Genomic DNA, 18836 nt, shown 5'->3' with positions numbered 1-18836 from the left:
TATTCAACTTTTATTGAAACATATTTTTAAATATTTTGGTTTGTGGCCGATTTCATTTGCACAATGAAGGTTGAAGTATTTGTTCATTCCTTTTCATTATGACCAAATGAAATTTGATCTGGATAGTACAACATAACGTCGGCTGTCGTTGTTTTTAATTGTTTTAGCTTTCACATATGTTAAACTGTAGTGCTTAGAACTTATTTTGAGGTGTTTATTTCTATTCACGTATGCAGGTGTCTGAATAAGCTCAGCGTTTCATCAAGACCTTGTTGTTGCAGTTTGTTGGGCTCAATGGAGGTTGGGAAATGCCTTCACGGATGTGTTCATAGTATTGCAGCCCGATCGCAGCTGGCCCTCAGAGCAGGGATCTGCGACAGCCTGTGATGGTTAGTTTTCTGCCAAATCACTGCTCTGGGGACCCTGGACAGCCCACCGTCTTTGTCTCATCTCCTGCAGCAGTCTCTAAATTATCACCCCCCCTCTGCTGCCTTGGCCAGCCCTGTGCCCATAGAGCCTTACTTAGCTCGCCTTCTAGCTTGGGCTGTATTACTGAACAGCATTGAGTTGAAAGACTGAACTTAATAATAAATGTTTTGACTAGGTATGTTTCAAAATAAAGTTATAAAAATTGTGCTCTGATATCCTTACTTACAGATTGCTTGTGTGCGCGATATTTGCACTGAGCAGTTTTTTTGGCTAATGTTTTTAGCTAATACTTGATGGAACAGTCTAGTTACAATTGCTTGCAAGACTGAGAAGGAATTTGTTGTGAAAAGTAGGCAGTAACTAGACTTGTGCAGTCATGCTCCGCCGCGGTGGTCTAGTGGCTAAGGTACTTGGCTGCTGACCCGCAGGGCGTGGGTTCGAATCCCGGCTGCGGCGGCTGCATTTCCGATGGAGGCGGAAATGTTGTAGGCCCGTGTGCTCAGATTTGGGTGCACGTTAAAGAACCCCAGGTGGTCTAAATTTCCGGAGCCCTCCACTACGGCGTCTCTCATAATAATATAGTGGTTTTGGGACGTTAAACCCCACATATCAATCAAACTTGTGCAGTCTTATACCCAATGTGTGGGAAGGGTAATGGGCAACGCAAAAAAAAGGCATAAATGGACAATTTAGTGGAATTGTGCACTCTTTCTACATTAGGTCATCTAGTGGTCAATCGCCTTGAAGTATACTACACCGCGAAGATTGTACGGGGTGGCTATAAGCTGCTAGGTGAACTTCTGGGGGCCTAATGTAAAGTCGAACGGCTAAGGAGTGGCAGTAGTAAAAGCCTGTAATAATAACAGTGGAATATTTGCAAGCCAGTCTTAGCCAATGTTCGTTGTAAGGCGAATGTTGGCGTAATAAGGACATTTCATTGGCAACAACGTGGCCCGAGAATGGTCTTATGCTGGATGTATGTCGGCCACTACATCGGTGGAAGGACCCGCCTTCATTGGCACGTGTAGAGTGGGTTGGTGTTGGCAGAATATTGCTAAATGCAACTGCAGAACGTTAGTACCAGATTAATTTTAACATTGGGGCGACATCGGAAGAAGTTGCACTTGGACCGGATTCAACCTTGGGCTAATATAGCGGCTGACGTTAGCCGCCGCCACGGGTCCAAGATTGGTCCAACGCTGGAGTGCTTCTTGGGATGCTGTGATTTTTCTAGGTTCCTTTACTGAATGTGCTCGTTTGTGCACGTACACGCGCACTCAGACACACCAGGCTACCTGGAACTGTCGGAAAATACTTGACTTTTTGATTACCTTGCAAAAAAAAAAAAATCCAACCCCAGACTGCATCGTGTTAAGCTTAGATAAAGTACGATGGCCGTGCCACTTCAGCGCGATTCAGAAGGGGAGAACAACGCTTATCACTATGCAAGAAACAGTGATTAAAACTTCCGGCTTTATATGATGACAGCGGAATGAAACTTTTTTACTGAATTTCTCATGGTTACTTTCATTCAATCGTGATCATGTGAAGTATGTATCGTTGTACTCGTATACTTCAATGTGAACAAGCGCTTGAAAGCAAGGGATAACTATTTTATGAACAGAAACTTGCCAATTGTTTCCGGCTGGCAATAACCATGCGTGTCAACAGCGTGCTGCCAACTACTGAGCTCGTAAAGCGAAGGAGAAGGAGAAGGAGACAGAAACAAATAAAGAAGATAAGTGCTTCTAGAGATCTGGACGCTACTAAGAAAGCACGCGGATTGTCTCGACCATCGACACTTGATTGTCTCGACCATTGACAATGGTGATTAGGGGAAAATTTGGCCACTAGGCGAGGCGCGTTGGCGAGATAATTGGTCATGATTTATAACTTTTAATCACGTAGGAAACGCTACATTGAAAAAGAGGGAGGGCACATGCACCACCCACACACACACCTGTTGTCAATTTATAGGTAGCATACGTGATCGCAAATAAAACGTTCTGCTCTAAGTTAGCGCTATGTGTTTGTCTCTATCCTGTTTCCCTGTGATGATGCACTACATCATTTAAAATTGCAATGTGTAGGTATTGAAAGGAGAAATACAATGTTCTACACATAAAGTAAAATAAAAGGGGATAGCTACGAGAACCCGGTGACTGGTGATAGCATTTGGTAAATAATTTTTTTTTATCATTGAGAGCTTTAGCTTAACATCACCTAAACCGTGTACTTTGTTTCTCCTCATTGGTGTTCAGAACACGCAACCAAAGAAATATTCTAAGACGACACAGGAAGATCACTTATCCCTCATTCATTCGCCTGATAATATTTGAAAGCAACAGCCATCCGGTGTAGCAATTATTAATAATAAATAGTCAGACATTTGGAGTACTGTTTATTTCAAGCGAACACTGCATTTTTATATTTTTGTTTATGCCAATGGTAATGCACTGATCACGTGACCACAAGATGTTTTTTGCTTCTTATATGTTTTACATGATTTTGTTCGTGCTGTTCAAACCGGTTTCTCCTAAAGAATGTCACATTAGTACAAAACATACAAGCTTTCCACTTCAAATAATGTTGGCAGATATTTCAGCAAATATTTGTTTGCAGAAGATATCTGGCTCTTCAAACGTTGCGGGAATACATTGCGAAAAATGGTTGAAGACCTAAATCAAGTATGTTTTAAACTGGGCGAATGACTGCTGCCCGTTCAAATAACTAAATTTATACTGGTATATACAGTATAACATTTATTTTTAAGCCCCAGGAGGACGCTTGAAAATATCACTTCCGAGAGCTACCATACTAAAGGTATTCTTTAAATAGACATGTATACACTATCATACGCACGTTCGTCCTTATCCTATACTTACGGCCCTAAATAAAATGATGAGTTCAAGGCAAGTCTGTATATATAGTGGGCGTAATGTTTGTATAAACTGATAACCCCGTTAAGCCCGTACCTGAATGTTGCATCACAATTATTTTGTGTGCCAAACATTTCAGACACTGTGCTTTGTCGTGTATCTATACACTAGCGAAATGTGAGGTCAAGCATTTCGCTGAAATATTTCTCGTCACAATTTATTTTTTAGAGGAATGAGATATTTTATTCTTCTTTAGAGCAAATTTAGTTTAGCGCGCTGTCATATGGTATTCTGAGGCAAAAGTGGCACAATTTTGGTAATGAACTCACGGACTTATAAAACTCCCAGTATCTCAGAAAACGAGTGCACGTCAAGTACACGCTGGTGCTGTTATTTGCGAAAGTTGAACGCAGCGCTAGCGGTCAGTTTTCTTCGTACAAATTTGCCCAATAATTACAAAATTGTTGGAGGTTTAGCGCTCGCGTGTGGTATTTTTTTTCTGAAGCTCTTGTGTCTAAACCAGCCTTCAGTGACTATACCAAAAGACTGTTCAATCACCTTGGCTAGCACTAAACTCATCAGGACAGGCTACAAGTGAAAGGATCAATTCATGGGTGTGCTTCTAAACGTTTTTTATTATTGACTTGATTATATAGGATCAATAGACTGTGTCACCAAACCTGAATGGCTCTACTAATTTCTACATGGTTGTATCACTCGGGATTGGCGGAGTAGCAGTTTCTCTAGGAGGTGACAAATCCTCATGAGAATGCATGTGATCTTGACAAAGGTGAGAACATCGGTATAAGAGAATAGTCAACTAAAACAGAACATGTAGACGAAATAGTTCGTCGCTGTAGGTACTTACCATTGCATAGTTTGAGAGTCAAGTGTTACTGTCACTGAGTGCCAGTAACAGCCTGATATAGTAACCAAAAAACAATGTGGTTACGTTCGTAGCTAGAGTTGAATAAACACCAGCGACTCAATCATGCCGAGTGCTCAGTACATCACCTCGACCAGTGAACATCATTTTCCCCAAAGATTCTCGCCCTCGACCAAATCAAAGGAGACCAATAGCAATCCATATTATCCGTGAAATCTCCCGCTATGAAGTTTAATCGTTCAAATGTTAGTGGATCAGTTCTGAGGGCACACTGCGCCCAAATACGTTATATTTCACAAAACAAAAATGGACAGATGAATTTCGGCGAACACCGCCTGCAGTCTGATATGTTTCTTTTTTATATGGAACACGGCAACATTGTGTATATCGGTAAATGTCAACGGTGAGGAGATAGCGAGATTTTTAATTCATCAACACCGGACAAAACCGATAATATCATGTGACTGACCATCGACAATTTTCCTCAGTGGCCTTATCTCAGTACCAGCCAGACGCAGCAGCGGAAACTCAGAAAAGATCAGTCAAACGTAAACGTGAATTTCCAGCTTCAAGTTTACCAACAGAATTCACCTCGAGGTAATGTGTTAAAGCGCACAAAAACAGAGATCCCGGATCGACAATATTTATGAAACTTTTTCTTTCTTTATGCAGTTTTCCACTTGCTATACTTGTTTGTGCTCCCTCTGTATCACAACGGATCACCAAGGCGCATTTTCAAAAACAAAGCAGGCAGCTTCAATGCAAATTCATTTATAACAAGTTTATTAGTTCTTATTGATTGCACAGAATTAATTCGACCAGCAAAGTAAGCGGCATGTAGCCGACTGGTCAACCACGGCATCCAGGTTAATGTTATGACGTATCGACTTTAAAAAATAGAATCAGAATTTGTTTCGCGTCCCGGAGAATTCATCCATCATTTCGTAATAGAGGGTCCACGCCTTCCTTGTTATCTAGTTGCGGTAGCAAGTGCAGGTCAGCTTGAAGGTCCCGGCGCAATAGCCTCCAAGACGACCGATGCTACGGCAGTGGGTGTGGCAATTACCCTGGAATACAGGGCAACCGAAACCCCGGCCTGGAACAGAGAAAATACGAATAGGCTTCTTTCTTCATTGACACTTATTTCACTAAAGGAAAATAGAAAAAGAAGATAATGGTACCACCCTCGTATAGATCAAAAAAGGAGGGGCAATGAATATTGTTGCGTGTGGGGCACTTTTTTCAGCATGAACAAACTAGCCCAAAACACGTTTTAGTCACTAAAGCAACCTGTACTGATCTGTTTCATTGGCCATTATATAGCCACAGCGCATAATTGAAGTATCATTATGCGTAAGCAACGTCATTGTTACCCTCCTAACTTGTGTTTTCGATAGTGCCGCTACTGTTCTGTAAATATTCACGGTATTACCTTGTATCCTGCATTAATGCAGGAGGTTCAAATTACCCCTTCCATAGAAATGATACGCTGTCAGTTTCAGAGCTGTGAAATTTCCCCGGAAAATATATTGGTCAAAGCAGCGTTTAGTGGATATTGCATACTATATTTATTTCTCTGCACATCCATACTTGCTACAATAAGTAGGCAATCAGTATGGAAATTATTTATGCGAGAAATGGGCTACTTGAAGTGCGCTTCCTGATTTTTGTGAATAAATACGACCTAACGTGTAAGCAAATGAGCTTCCTGTCTGTGTGGTGTTACTACAGCACCGTAACGCAGTTAGCTTTGTTAGGGCGATATCCGAATTCGGTTTCAATAAACATGAAAGCAGTATTCGCCGATAAAATGAACCACACGTCTTGGAAAAGCAGTAGCCTATACCAAGGGTGCAACGCCAAAGTTTTAACATGACCAAAACATCAGAAAAAAATAAAGCAATATATATTGGCTCGCATACCATATTGACTTTTTAGAATTTTCGTTTTAGCCTTGACTGCACCAATTATTCAATTTTTAAACCATCCCTTTCTGAACATATTCAGGTTGTAAAAGAATTTTATCTCTAAAACAAGGGCCCACCACTTTCATGGCCAATCACCCTTGGTGCGTTGCGCCAAGTTATATGGAACAACGAAACAACAAAAACAAACGCGAATCTTGCAGTATACCGTCAGAAATACTCCAGCAGTGGGAAGTGTGCAAGACGTGACCCACAACAGGAATATGATTGAAATACAATTTTCTTTGATTGAAGATTGAAGTAGGCGATATTATCCAGAGCATGTGTTTATGCAGACTCCAGTGTCTGCAGGCCTTAACTAATTATTTTCAAGTACCATCAGTGCCTTAACTTGTAGCTTCCCTTAAGGTAGAAATAGGATTTTCCACAAATCTAGGTATGCCAATCAAAGCACTTCTTACGAAACTAAAATGTATGCTGTAAGTATAAACAACTGTGACAACAAAAATACGTCGTCCTAAATGAAGTCCAGGTAGAACTTGGCGTTGAAAAACCGTGGGTCAACCAGATTGCACTAGTGGTTAAGGCCATTGAGACCCTTTACTAGAGCTCCCAGCAAATATCAATAGATTAACCCTGAATACAGGTTTTCATTTGTTTTGGGTAAGGAACGTAAGGTAATAATAATAATAATAATAATAATAATAATAATAATAATAATAATAATAATAATAATAATAATAATAATAATAATAATAATAATAATAATAATAATAATAATAATAATAATAATATTAATAATAATAATAATAATAATACGATTTTTGTAACCGCGCATGCAAATGAAGTGGAATTATGTTATGTTCAGGTATCAAATCGATGAATTTATAATCCTTAACCTCAACACTCTTCCTCAACCTACTCTTTATATTTGTCGTTCTTAGTTTTAATCCATTCTGCATGAGCAGCAACAATGCTCATCTAACATAAGTTGAGGTAATCCCAGTTTAAATACAACTGATGCCACCTGCCTCACGAATGAGTTCTCTTTTATGGACCTGTTCTCCTCGCCTATATATCATTGACCCCCGCCTGTAACCCCTCAGCTACGTCGATAGTTTCTTCTGTTTAACTCCCCTAGAATGCTCTCAACATCCTGTGATTGTGTTAGCCGTTGACAGTTAGGATTGCATAAGCTTTGATGTCGTTATTTTGCAAGTTGAACGATAACTCCAGCTCTCGGTCAGTGAATACATTGAAATTTCATTGCCATATACCGACTCATATCCGCACTTTAGCGGCCGCCGCTACACAACTCACCCGGTTGCTGATTTTTGTTCTCACCGGATACACTTTGCCTTTGGCAGTTCTTTGTGACGATCGGAGCACGATACTCTTTTTATAATAGTGCATATTTGGTCAATGCAATTTTTGTACATGCACAAGTGTGAACCTACGAATACTTCTATACCGTTTCGTATTTTGAACGTACTTACAGCTATTATTTTTGTTTACTTTCTCTCTGCTGTACTTTTGTTGTTTCTGTTATGTCATACGTCGTAATCGACTTTATTATCCCTTTTTTCTTAACGGCAAACATAATTTTGCGTTACTCGTCTGTTTATTTTTTAACAAATTTTTTTTGTTCATACTGTACTGAAGCATAGTGGCGCCAGCTCTGTGCCAGCGTGAAAAGAGACTTTGACGTCCGTGTGTGGCTCGTGCTTGCCGGGTTGTTGCCTGTGCCAGCTTCTTGCGGCTAACGTTTCTCGAATAATAACCTGTGTTTTTACGCAACCTTGCTCGTTGCATTTGGTGGAAACGTGCTGGGTAACGTCCTGGAGCTCCGCAGCCGTAAGCTACCATCTCAGTCTGCGATGACTGAGCGCGTCGATCCCCCATAAGGCTTTTTCACACTGGCACAGAGCTGGTGCCACTATGCTTCGGTACAATACATATTTACGGGTTTTTCTGTTTTTTTTATTTTACAGTTTTGATGCCTCGCGCAACATTATATGTGGAGCTCAGCGGCTGGCTTAGACAGTTGCGGTTATTGGAATACTTTTTCTCGTTTTTCCCCGCTAACTTTCGAGACGCATAGCGCGCGCTTTTGTGGGGCGGTGGTGATGAGATGAACACGACAGAAGGGATGCTAAGCTGAAGATTGGAGAATCTCTGTCAGTGCTCGGGGCAACTTTTCGGTATAATTGGACGGAACAATGCAAGCCCCGGTCCTTGGGTCATATATGTGTCATCAACGAATATCTTTACGTGGACCACTATTCCATGTATCGTAGTGGCACTCAGTGTTCGTATCAGTGCATTGCTGTCTGGTGTCGCCTGGCCACAGAATTCATTCTCTTTGGCCACCAGCATTCACCTAAATAGCTGCGATAGAGCCACGTTTACCACCAGCAATTACAGAGGAGCACACCATTGTGCTTGCGTTGCGTTCAATTAGCGATCGCCTACCTCACAGTCATTAGTGCGAACACTGAATGTTTGTGCGGCTGCACGTGTTCCTCTGCCGATTCATCGGATTTACAATGGTTGGTGTAGGGCATCAATAATTGCAAAGATGCGGTTTTCGTTTAACTGCTAGTGTGTTCTATGAAACACGCAAAAAATTTATTAAGCATCATTGTGACTGATGAATTAGTACACATCGAAGATGTTTGCTATACTGGTCTTCGCTTTTTGAAATCTCTCGCTATCGAAAAAATAAAAACGGCATTTGTAGCTTATCCGTGCGTGTTTCAGCACGCTGGGTGATATTGGAAACGCTGTATAGTGTGTCCCAGCTTAAAAAAGCGCGGTGGGTACCCCTGGGACACACTGTACAGCGGGACCAGTGTCGCCTAGAGCAGTGAAACGCACTGGACCAGTCTCTATAGCTGGCCCAGTGTCTTGAAGAGCGCTGCAAAGCACTAGTCACGCTGTACGGCCTACAGCGCAGTGGGAACATTAGCGGCACATTGGAAGAATCTGGGCGTGATTGGTGCATTTCCTGAAAGACTTGATATCGAATCGCGAGATGTCGATCATAAATTTTACTGAATATGATGGTATATGTGTTACACAAATGTAGCTTTACTTTTAGTTAGGCATTGGAAATGCGAGCACGCTAAAGCAATCATAGCGTGCGGGCGGAGAGTGGTGCTAGGATTTTTTTTTCTCTGTGGGGGGTGGGTCACAGATGACAATTGTGTTCCTTCAGGGAGCAGAGAGGCCCAGAACTTATGCGTCGTATTTTGACTATGTTTGCTCTTGGGTGGGGTGGGGAGCGTGATAGGCGGAATGCAAGTAATATTTGGGCAAGGCTCCAGCGCACCAGGACCCTCCTGGCACGGGTGCGCTTTCTTTGAAATGTGATCGTGTTTTGTTAATGTATTTTATAAACTGTACAACTATAAGTGATAATTTGCAACACAGTATGACAGAACTATTATTCTGATAATTGAAATCAAGCTATTTTAACAGTCAGTCATTCTGGCTCGTACCCCAGAAAGCCGCACGTCCCCGGAAGCAGTTAGCTGCTGGAATGCCCAATCTCGGTGTTTCTAGCTTGAGATTTGTTTTACCGAAGGTGACTATATTACATCGCATGGGTCAGTTATGGTAGAAACTACACTTTCACGGGTACAATACACTTCTTAACTGAATATGTACGGTCTTCACAGTTACCGTGCCCCCCGAAGTACGGTTTAAGCTTAAGGTTAGTTCGGCTGAACTGCTACGACTGCTCTACGCCGAACGTAAGCGAGGACGAGAGAAAAAATTGGCAGATCTGACGTACTGTGACAATCGATGATATGCGAAGCACGAAGGAAAATGTATAATATGTCACAATCAAATCAGCGCAACATTAAGAGCCGAGTGCAAGTTACGCCACGCATGACTTCGAAGTCATTATTATCATCTTTGCGCTCGGCATTTGTGTTTTTCGTCCATTCACGTCACGTAATACAAAATTAAGCATATATGATGCAAGCGAAACGGCCACGAGTGCGCTATGAGCGTAGCATGTAGTCACGTTTGATATGAAACTCACATCATGATTATCATGTTTTGATGTATCATTTGGCTTCATCATCTATTCTGGTCACATATTACCAAATTTGTTATAAGTAAACCTAGCAAAACGGCCGAGAGCACGCTATGAGCGTAGCATTTAGTTATGAATCGCATGACACGCATATCTTGATTATCATGTTTGAACGCGTCCTTTACGGTCGTCGTCAATGCAAGTCAAGTAATACCTGATTAAGGAAAATGAAAAATCAGCGAAACGACCTTGAGCGCATCATCACGTGGCATGTTGTCATGTTCTTAGATGGCCCTGACGTCATTATTATCACGTTTCAACCAGTCATATACTTCGTTATTCGTTATTCGTTATTCATTCACGTTCCATAATACAAAATTTTGTGTATGTCAAGTTAGCCAGACGACCAGGAGTGCACCAGGAGCGCGGCTTGTAGCCATGGCTTAGATGACATGCTTGTCATGATTTCCACGTTAGTGCATGTCATTTTTGTTCGCCATGCAGTTATGTCATACTTTACCAGTTTTGCAATATGTTATGTGAACGAAACCACCTCACGATCAGCAAGACCATGAGATGTATATTCTGACATTCGTGGCATACATGTCTTGATTTTCACGTTATGACTGGCCAGTAATCTCCTCATACAGTGATGTTATGCCACGCCGATTTTGGTATAGATTACTGTATTGAAACAGCCAAGAGAGATTAAATTCGTAGGTTGATAGATAGATAGATAGATAGATAGATAGATAGATAGATAGATAGATAGATAGATAGATAGATAGATAGAAAGATAGATAGATAGATAGATAGATAGATAGATAGATAGATAGATAGATAGATAGATAGATAGATAGATAGATAGATAGATAGATAGATAGATAGATAGATAGATAGATAGATAGATAGATAGATAGATAGATAGTATCAAAGTCACCGACGTTTGCGAAGAATTGCTTCGCACTTCCAAATAATCTAGAAAAATACTCTGGTGTGTGGATTCGGAACGCGTGACATCTTGCTTCAGAGTGCGTAGCGTTCGCCAATGATTCACGAAGGAGCACCTCCTTCAACGTTGAAACAGCAAGCTATATACATCTACCAGTTACTGCTGTCGATGGTGATTTCGGGGGCACTATCGTGTTTTCAGCATTCCCAGCGACATGGCGCACTGAGCACGCGTCACCAGATCGTCAGGACGCGGTGGCGCGCACTCACGCTTTGATATCCCACGCGTAATTTGCCCCACGTTGGGTGGAGGGGGATGTAGATTTTAACGCGTGCGCACGCTCACCTCGTGGTGGGGACAATCGTACGCCTTAGGGTTTCACTGGAACGATTATGCTGTATTTACGGCGCGCGCAACAATCACTGCACTCGCTGCACAGTCTACGTTTGCGAAAAGGGCACACTTTTCAGGCACAGCGAAATAACAACTGAGGCAAATACTTGCGCTCATCTGTATCTGTGAGTCTGTTTCGTGCGTGATTTGTGTGTGGGCAACGAGGGACACATTCGGATCTGCTTTCTTTTTTTAACGTGACATTTATAGTTGTTGCTATCACATTCATTGCTTCATATTTGCGGCTTAGCTGTGAGGTTTCCTCAGACTTGCATCATCTGATTTGAAGCAACTGTAGGAAGAGATTAAGATGCACACGTACTATTCGATATAAGTATACTTACGGACTCGAACGTGAGGCACTTTACTGTCACCGTCTTGAGCAACCGTGGTGTTTATCAGTCCTGCGCAGATATAACTTTTTGAAGCACTTCGCATTTAATCATCGTCCTTTTCGACAGACTCACTGGCAGCTCTTGATCAACATGAACAGCTTATTTTCGTTGTAGCACCACAGCACTCTAATGAGTAATTACTTCAGTATTCGGGCGTGCAAGTAACCACCAGTATATATGGCAACAATGCTGACGCTTTAATTGCATTTATTAGACACTTGAAGACCGGTTAACTACCCCAGCATTGTATTAACAATTTCACAGGTCATTCCTTCAGAAGTGTTATACAAGAATGCACACTATACGAAAGTTACAGATTGTTCTGCAGAGAAATGAAATGAGATATTCAGTGACGAGCTTCGAAAAAAAAAAAACAATAAGAAGATGGTTCGCAGCAATAGTCATTTTTTCAAGTAAACTTAAGTGATGTAACACTGCTAATCATTCGAGTGACAGAGTCATGGGTTATTGCAATATAAGTTGAAACTGTCTCAAGAATATGAGGGTTTTTCGCTTTCCCTTTTACAGCGAAGTCTGTTATAAGATCAAGTTTCAGGTCACGCACAGTGTTTATCCGCCACCGCCGCCGTTGCCACCGCCGCCACCACCGCTGGTGTCCGTAACCACATCCCGCGAAATTAGAAAAAAAAAACCTTGCAATAGTGGCACAGTAGGGTTCCAACCCGAGTCCGCTGCGTGCCAGCCCAATATTTTACCACTGGGGTACGCCGGTGCGTGTAACTTGTCAAATTTACATAGGCAGGCATGACCTAGCACCATCGGCACAGTGGGGCTCAAACCCGGGTCCGCTGGGTGCCAGCCGAGAATTCTACGACTGAGGTAGACCGGTGCTTTTTTTCTTTAATGAATGAAATTATCACCAGTAAAGTACATGCAACATACTTCATCAGAAATCAGACAAACACACACAAGAGTCAAGAACGGGAAGCCACTCCGGAACGGGGTCAAAAGTCTCAACCGCACTGCGCACTTGAGCACCTTCTTTTCGGAAGACAGATCTCGTCGACCGTGGTGGCTTGGCGTGTCTATCAATCATGCGCCTTTTCAATAGCGAATAAAATCCGAGCAACATAAACAGGCCATAAGGAGTATTATCAGTCAGACTCTTTTTGAATAGGAGAAACCTAATACAATGAGCTGTGACTGGAATTTCTTTTCGTAGTGTTTTTTTAAGAATGTCCCAAAAATAAAAGCTTCGCAAAAATGAATAAAACAATGCTCTATGGCATCAGGTTGGTTGCAGTGTCCACAAGTTACTGTCCAGGGCACGTAAATTGATTTTTTATTCAGCCACGTTTTCACTGGCAGCGTGGAAGTGTGCAGTGTAAAGAAACAAAGTTTTCGCTGAAGAAAATATCCACACTCTAAGTACACGAAATAATACAACTTGACCGGGCAAAAGCGAATATGGCTTTCAATATTCAGGTTCTAGGAAAAGGTTATTCACAAGTGCAGCGGTTAAATTTGTTCTGTCAATAGTGTACAAATTCTCTAAGCTGAACTTGTCTTTCAAAAATTGACAGTATCAACAATTTTTTTAGGAATCCGCGCAACGGCAATTCCTTAGCGACGCTTGTTGTGACATGAATAAAAGAAAGGTGGTAACGTAGACGGTTAAGAAGAACCGCTAAAATAAAGTGTGGCACACATCCTTGAGGTAAAAAAAAACGAGACACCAACTGTCGCACGAAAAAATTCACAAGGCCAAGGCCACCCTTTTCAAGCGGAAGAAAAAGATTGTCTCTTCTCATGGGTTCCCAGGAAAAGCTCTTTCGGCTGCTGACCCGCAGAACGCGGGATCGAATTCTGGCTTTGGCAGCTGCATTTCCGATGGAGGCGGAAATATTGTAGGCCCATGTACTCAGATTTGGGTGCACGTTAAAGGATCCCTGGTGGTCTAAATTTCCGGAGCCCTCCACTACGGCGCCTCTCATAATCATATGGTGGTTTTGGGACGTTAAACCCCACAAATCAAATCAGAAAGAGCTCCGAATAAAGCAGGCAAATATCTTACGAAAGGCTTGAATATGTACACGCGAGCAGTGCAACACCTGCATAATATAAATAAGCTATGATGCAAGGAATATATTGCACGCTTTTGCTCTGGCAAAAATGGAAAGCTCCCGTCCGTGCCAAGTTGCCACCTTTCGGCGGATAGTAGTTATTGAAGTGGCCCAGTGTGGGCCGCTCTTACGATAGTTATCGAGAGGCACACCGAGAAATTTCATAGGAGTCACATTCCAATGAATATTTGCGAAGACCGAAGGTGTTTGGGCCCACATGCGTAGCCAGAATCCATAACTTTCATCAAAATGTATGCTGGCGCCAGTGACTTCACAGAAAGGTAAAGCAGTGTTGACTGCTTCTTGAATGCTTGGTCTATCTATGCAAAAGAAGGCAACGTCATCTGCATAAGCTAGAACTTTAACTTCCTCAGCATCATAACGGTAGCCTCTTATGCTAGACATTGGAAGCACGCTTAAACATAATGGTTCCAGATAAATTGCAAAAATCAAAGGCGAGAGCGGACATCCCTGACGTACAGATGAATTTAACTCTATTACATTGGAAAGTGTGCGATTCACAATTAGCCTAATTGTGCACTTCTTGCAACAGAGTGCAATACCATTGTACAGTACATCACCCAACGGCAGGTGTCTTAGGAGCCGGAACAAAAAAACGAGCTGTACCTTATCAAATGATTTTGCAGGGTCCATTCGAAACAGGGCTACTTGTTTTATGCTACCATCAATACACTCAAGAACTGAATGTGCAATATGAATGTTTGTTTGTATAGAGCGACCGCGCATTCCACTTGTTCGGTGGTCATCTACACATTTAGTAATCACTGTCTGTAGCTGATTTGTCAATAATTTAGCAAAAACTTTGTACTCAACGTGACACAAAAAATAGGCCTATATTTATTAACTCTCTTTAATGCGTCAGAATCAGTAATTTTGGGACTAATTTTGTATGGCCTTGAAAGAAAGAAGGATGAGGTTCACCACGGTCATAAGCCTCTTTAAAAAGTTGCTCAAGGAAAAGTATCAAAAGTTCCTTAAGAGCTGTGTAAAAATCGCCACTAAGGCCATCTGGGCCAGGAGTTTAGTTTTTCTGCAACGTTGTTATTGCAAATCGAATTTTCTCTCTGGTTATGGGCCCATCTACAGTAAGTCTGTCATCATCTTGTAACTGACAAACAAGCGCAATCAAGTGGTCAGCTTCTTCCTCGAAATTCTCCTGAAGGTCAGCCGCAGTGACAAACATTTCTAATAATCTTCCATTGCGGATCGTATTTCAGATGTCTCTGTGCAAAGGGAGCCCCGCAACTGAATTAGCAGTATCTGTTTAGAAAGTGCATATCTCTTTTCATCCCCGAGGGATCTTTAGTGGGCTCCTCTTCAGTGAAATGGGTAACACGGGAATGAATCTTTGCTCCTCTGTATAAATCTGTATGATGTTTTTGCTTCTGTGAATAAATCAGATTTATCTCATCCACGTACGATCCCGGCTGTTGACTTTCAAAACTATGGAGCTTGTGAATTAAATCATAAAAATTGCGTTTGTTAGCTTTTTTCTTTGCGCTATTTCACATGAAAAATAAGTGCCTGGTACTTGACTCTTTTTTAGAACCTTTCCCATTCAGCGAAAATTGGCAGCTGTCGACACTGTGTTACCTCTTGTGCCGATTCTTTTACTATTTTAACAAATCAATCCTCGCGCAACAACTGTACGTGAAGCTTCCATAGGTCCCTGTTTAGAGAGGTTTTACGAAAATGTTCAGGACCCCAAGAAACGGTGACCAAGCAATGGACTGTAAAAGATATGGACTTTGCAGCATAATTATGAATGTAAGACCATAAGCTTAGAGATACATATACGCGGTCAAGCCGAACATGAGAGATGCCTTGAAAGTGCATGAGCCTCACCGAGGAAAGTGCATGCGCTCCCACATCCATTCAATTGTGGTCATTCAATAACTTCTGCAGTAAGGTTACAGTTGCATCATAATGATTTGCTATATATGAATGATGTCTCGCATCACAAACACAGCTAAAGTCTCCAAAAACTATCAAAGTTGTGTCAGTGTGCCGCACCGAAGTTAAAGAGAGGAAAAGAGTGTTCCTGTCATTCTCTTTGGAGGGAGCATAGACACAGATAAACATTCAATTATGGTAATGAATAGATAAGTAGCAACAAATGAGGCGTCCTTCCACATCAGCATGTAGTGACGTCAAAGTATAATTCAAGTGCTTTCCAACTAATATAAAGCATCCAGCGGATGCACCACGTGCTGGGCTGATGTATAAATTGTAATCTCGGAAAACTTCCAGTGCAAGATCGGTGTTACGAGCAGCCGTAATCTTAGTCTCTTGCCCTGCAAGAACATCAATGTTGTACTGCTCAAGCACGTGGCGCAACTGCCGCTGACGCCTCACATTCCTCAAGCCACGTACGTTGAGTGTCGCTACACACATTAGCGCGGTCGCCATTTTGCTATCTTGAAACTTTTGTAGGTCACCTTTAGCCACAGTGCAACCTGTGGCTTTACCTCCTTCGCAATTTTTAGGAGCACCTTCCTGAGGACGCTGGCTTAGGTGGCACGTCCCTCGGTCCCCAAAGAAGGTGTCACGTGGAACACATGAAGACACTTGCGCTGTGGTGTCTGGCGCACTCGTTGTTGCTTCATTGGCGGCTGGTGCCTGACGCTTCCTTGTCTGACCGCTATTCATTGCTTCTTGTTCTTCATTGTCAGAAGGCTTGTATTTAAGTTCTTCCAAGTAGTGTTCTTCTGCCGCATTGCATTCACTTATGATTTCACTGGCGTCGTTAGCGATATTATTTTGCGTACTGAGGGTATCCATGGACAAGTGTTCAGCTTCCTTTAAAGCACCTTCTGCTCCTCCTGCTGCTTTTCCTGTCGCATCAACTCCCTCAGTGACATCCATAAGATGTTCCAGATGTTGCTCTTCTGTGCCTTTGCCAGAACAGACTACGTTGGCATAAGTCGACACGCAGGCATCAGACGAGTGATCAAATCGCTGGCACTGCAAGCACCTCGGTGTTTTCCACTGTCGACGTACATGCGCACTCACTTGCACAGAAGACACAATGAAGGCCTACCAGGAATGAGTACGAGGCATTAGTGGACATAGATTGACATAAGGTGTGGTATTGAGCTCACAGTGATGGTGTCCTTCAGCTCCAAGGCAACGCCCCTATTTGTTGTCATGCATTGTTACATTCCTGCACGTCTCCATGCCCCTCCCTCAACGGACTTCACAATGCCGTAAACTTGGAACGCCCATTCAACACGTCGTGATTCAAGATGAGGCGAAAGCCAAAGAAGTTTCAGTCTATTATTCTTGGTCTCCAGATCTAGCACCATGCGTGCCAGCCCTTTCACACGGAGCTCACCACAAATGACGAGTTTCTGTTCCGCCATGCTGCTTGCACACATAACCATTCATACATTGTTCATTTGATACTGACCAACTACTATGATGTCCCTTGTGCTCACCACATTAAGCAGCGCATTTTACAACCGCAAAACGTTTTACAATAGCGAAAGAACAACCAGTCATCGCACAATGATAATAGCATAACAAGTGGGCCGTCGAGTGCTCCAAACCATCACCAAAGCTTGTTCTTGTTCCCCTATTACCTGTGGCACATACCCAATTCAGCAATAATTCTTCATCGTCGTCAGCAACTGCATCGACAATTGGCACAAAATTCCTTGCAAGTGTTTAGCGCATACCAGGCTTCCCAGAAGAATGACGAAAAATAGAAGCGAGTGCTGGCCTATCACCCCAAAAAGTTATTATTAATGCCCTCTTGGGTATCAAGCAAGCGTGCTTACAGTAGTTACCCAATGAGTGTTTTCAGAAACTTTGAAAGGCTGCTCTTTTAGCGTTCGCTAGGACTGTGCTGCACCTTCTGCGCAGGCCTGGTGTTTTTTTTTCACTCACTACTTATCAACCTGCTTAACGGATGGGAAACTTCTCTGACGTGTGGGACAGAGATTAACTGGCGTACTTACCAGCAACAAGCACGAAGGCAAGCGCGATGCCTAGGAATTTCATTGTTGCGGTACTGCTGAGGTCTTTGTGAACTCGTCACGTCACTGTGAAATATAACAAAACATGATTTATTTTTAAATGTGCTGTTCTTTTAATTGTTTAAAAGTATAACTAAGACCAGACAGTATAGTTTACCAAGTACAATAGAAACTTCCTTCGAAAAGCCTACCGAAAAGTCTGGTCTCTAAACACTTCCAGAAATGTCTGCAACACCAGCTTGACGGGTTGGTCGGAGCTTCAAAAACACTTAAAACGTCCCAAGCTAAAAGCCTGGTCAATTTAACTTTTATTCAATGTACATACCGTTCAAATCTTTCGGAATGTTACATTGACATTTGGTTCATAAACGACATTTTCTATCCTGCCATAACGCCACAATGATACCCCTGCTTCTAACCAATAATTTCACATGAAGTATTGCGTTTGATGCTTTATAGGTGGATATGAACATTCAAGCAATAATATTGATAACAAGCAGTAACCTTTCGCAATAAGGTCAAATGCATGCAAAACAAGTTTGCCAAATATTAACGTTTTCACTCTTTTTATGATGACGCACCTGGGCTTCAAGATATGACGGTCGTCACTGTTAGATACAATACACACAGTATTGTCCTCACTACATATCAGCCAAATCACGTTTGAGTCGCATGAAAAGCTTGTCAGGTATTTACCTGTTGGCGCAATACCCGTATTTTGGCACTTTATGATTAAAAAAATAGGTGTTTAACTTTGTTGCTATTTCATTTTTAACCCTAAAATTTTCAAGAGCCCTACAAGTGAGTACCATAAGTGTAGTTTTTGAACGAAAACTGCAAAATGTTTTCT

General features: G+C 42.1%; 1 protein-coding gene across 1 annotated transcript; it reads right to left on the bottom strand.

Annotated features, from left to right (window-relative positions):
• Positions 1-4960: 4960 nt before the first annotated feature.
• Positions 4961-18054, bottom strand: LOC119162395 (4 kDa defensin-like). Its single transcript, XM_037414789.2, has 3 exons — positions 17969-18054; positions 11854-11913; positions 4961-5290 (listed from the first exon to the last, which is right to left on the bottom strand). The coding sequence occupies exons 1-3, from the start codon at positions 18009-18011 to the stop codon at positions 5169-5171; spliced, it is 225 nt and encodes a 74-aa protein (XP_037270686.1). The 5' UTR covers positions 18012-18054; the 3' UTR covers positions 4961-5168.
• Between the last annotated feature and the right edge of the window lie 782 nt (positions 18055-18836).

The sequence above is a fragment of the Rhipicephalus microplus genome, chromosome X, assembly GCF_043290135.1.
Source record: "Rhipicephalus microplus isolate Deutch F79 chromosome X, USDA_Rmic, whole genome shotgun sequence".
Taxonomy (NCBI): Eukaryota; Metazoa; Arthropoda; class Arachnida; order Ixodida; family Ixodidae; genus Rhipicephalus; species Rhipicephalus microplus.
This window is presented reverse-complemented; position numbering and strand designations above follow the sequence as displayed.

What these genes read in the sequence shown, in the direction of transcription:
- LOC119162395 (XM_037414789.2), bottom strand. Translation starts at nt 18,011, where the DNA reads ATGAAATTCCTAGGCATCGCGCTTGCCTTCGTGCTTGTTGCTG. An exon ending in TGCCTTCGTGCTTGTTGCTG is followed by an intron (nt 11,914 to 17,968) that starts GTAAGTACGCCA and finishes ATATCTGCGCAG; the next exon opens with GACTGATAAACACCACGGTT. An exon ending in AGTGCCTCACGTTCGAGTCC is followed by an intron (nt 5,291 to 11,853) that starts GTAAGTATACTT and finishes TCTCTGTTCCAG; the next exon opens with GCCGGGGTTTCGGTTGCCCT.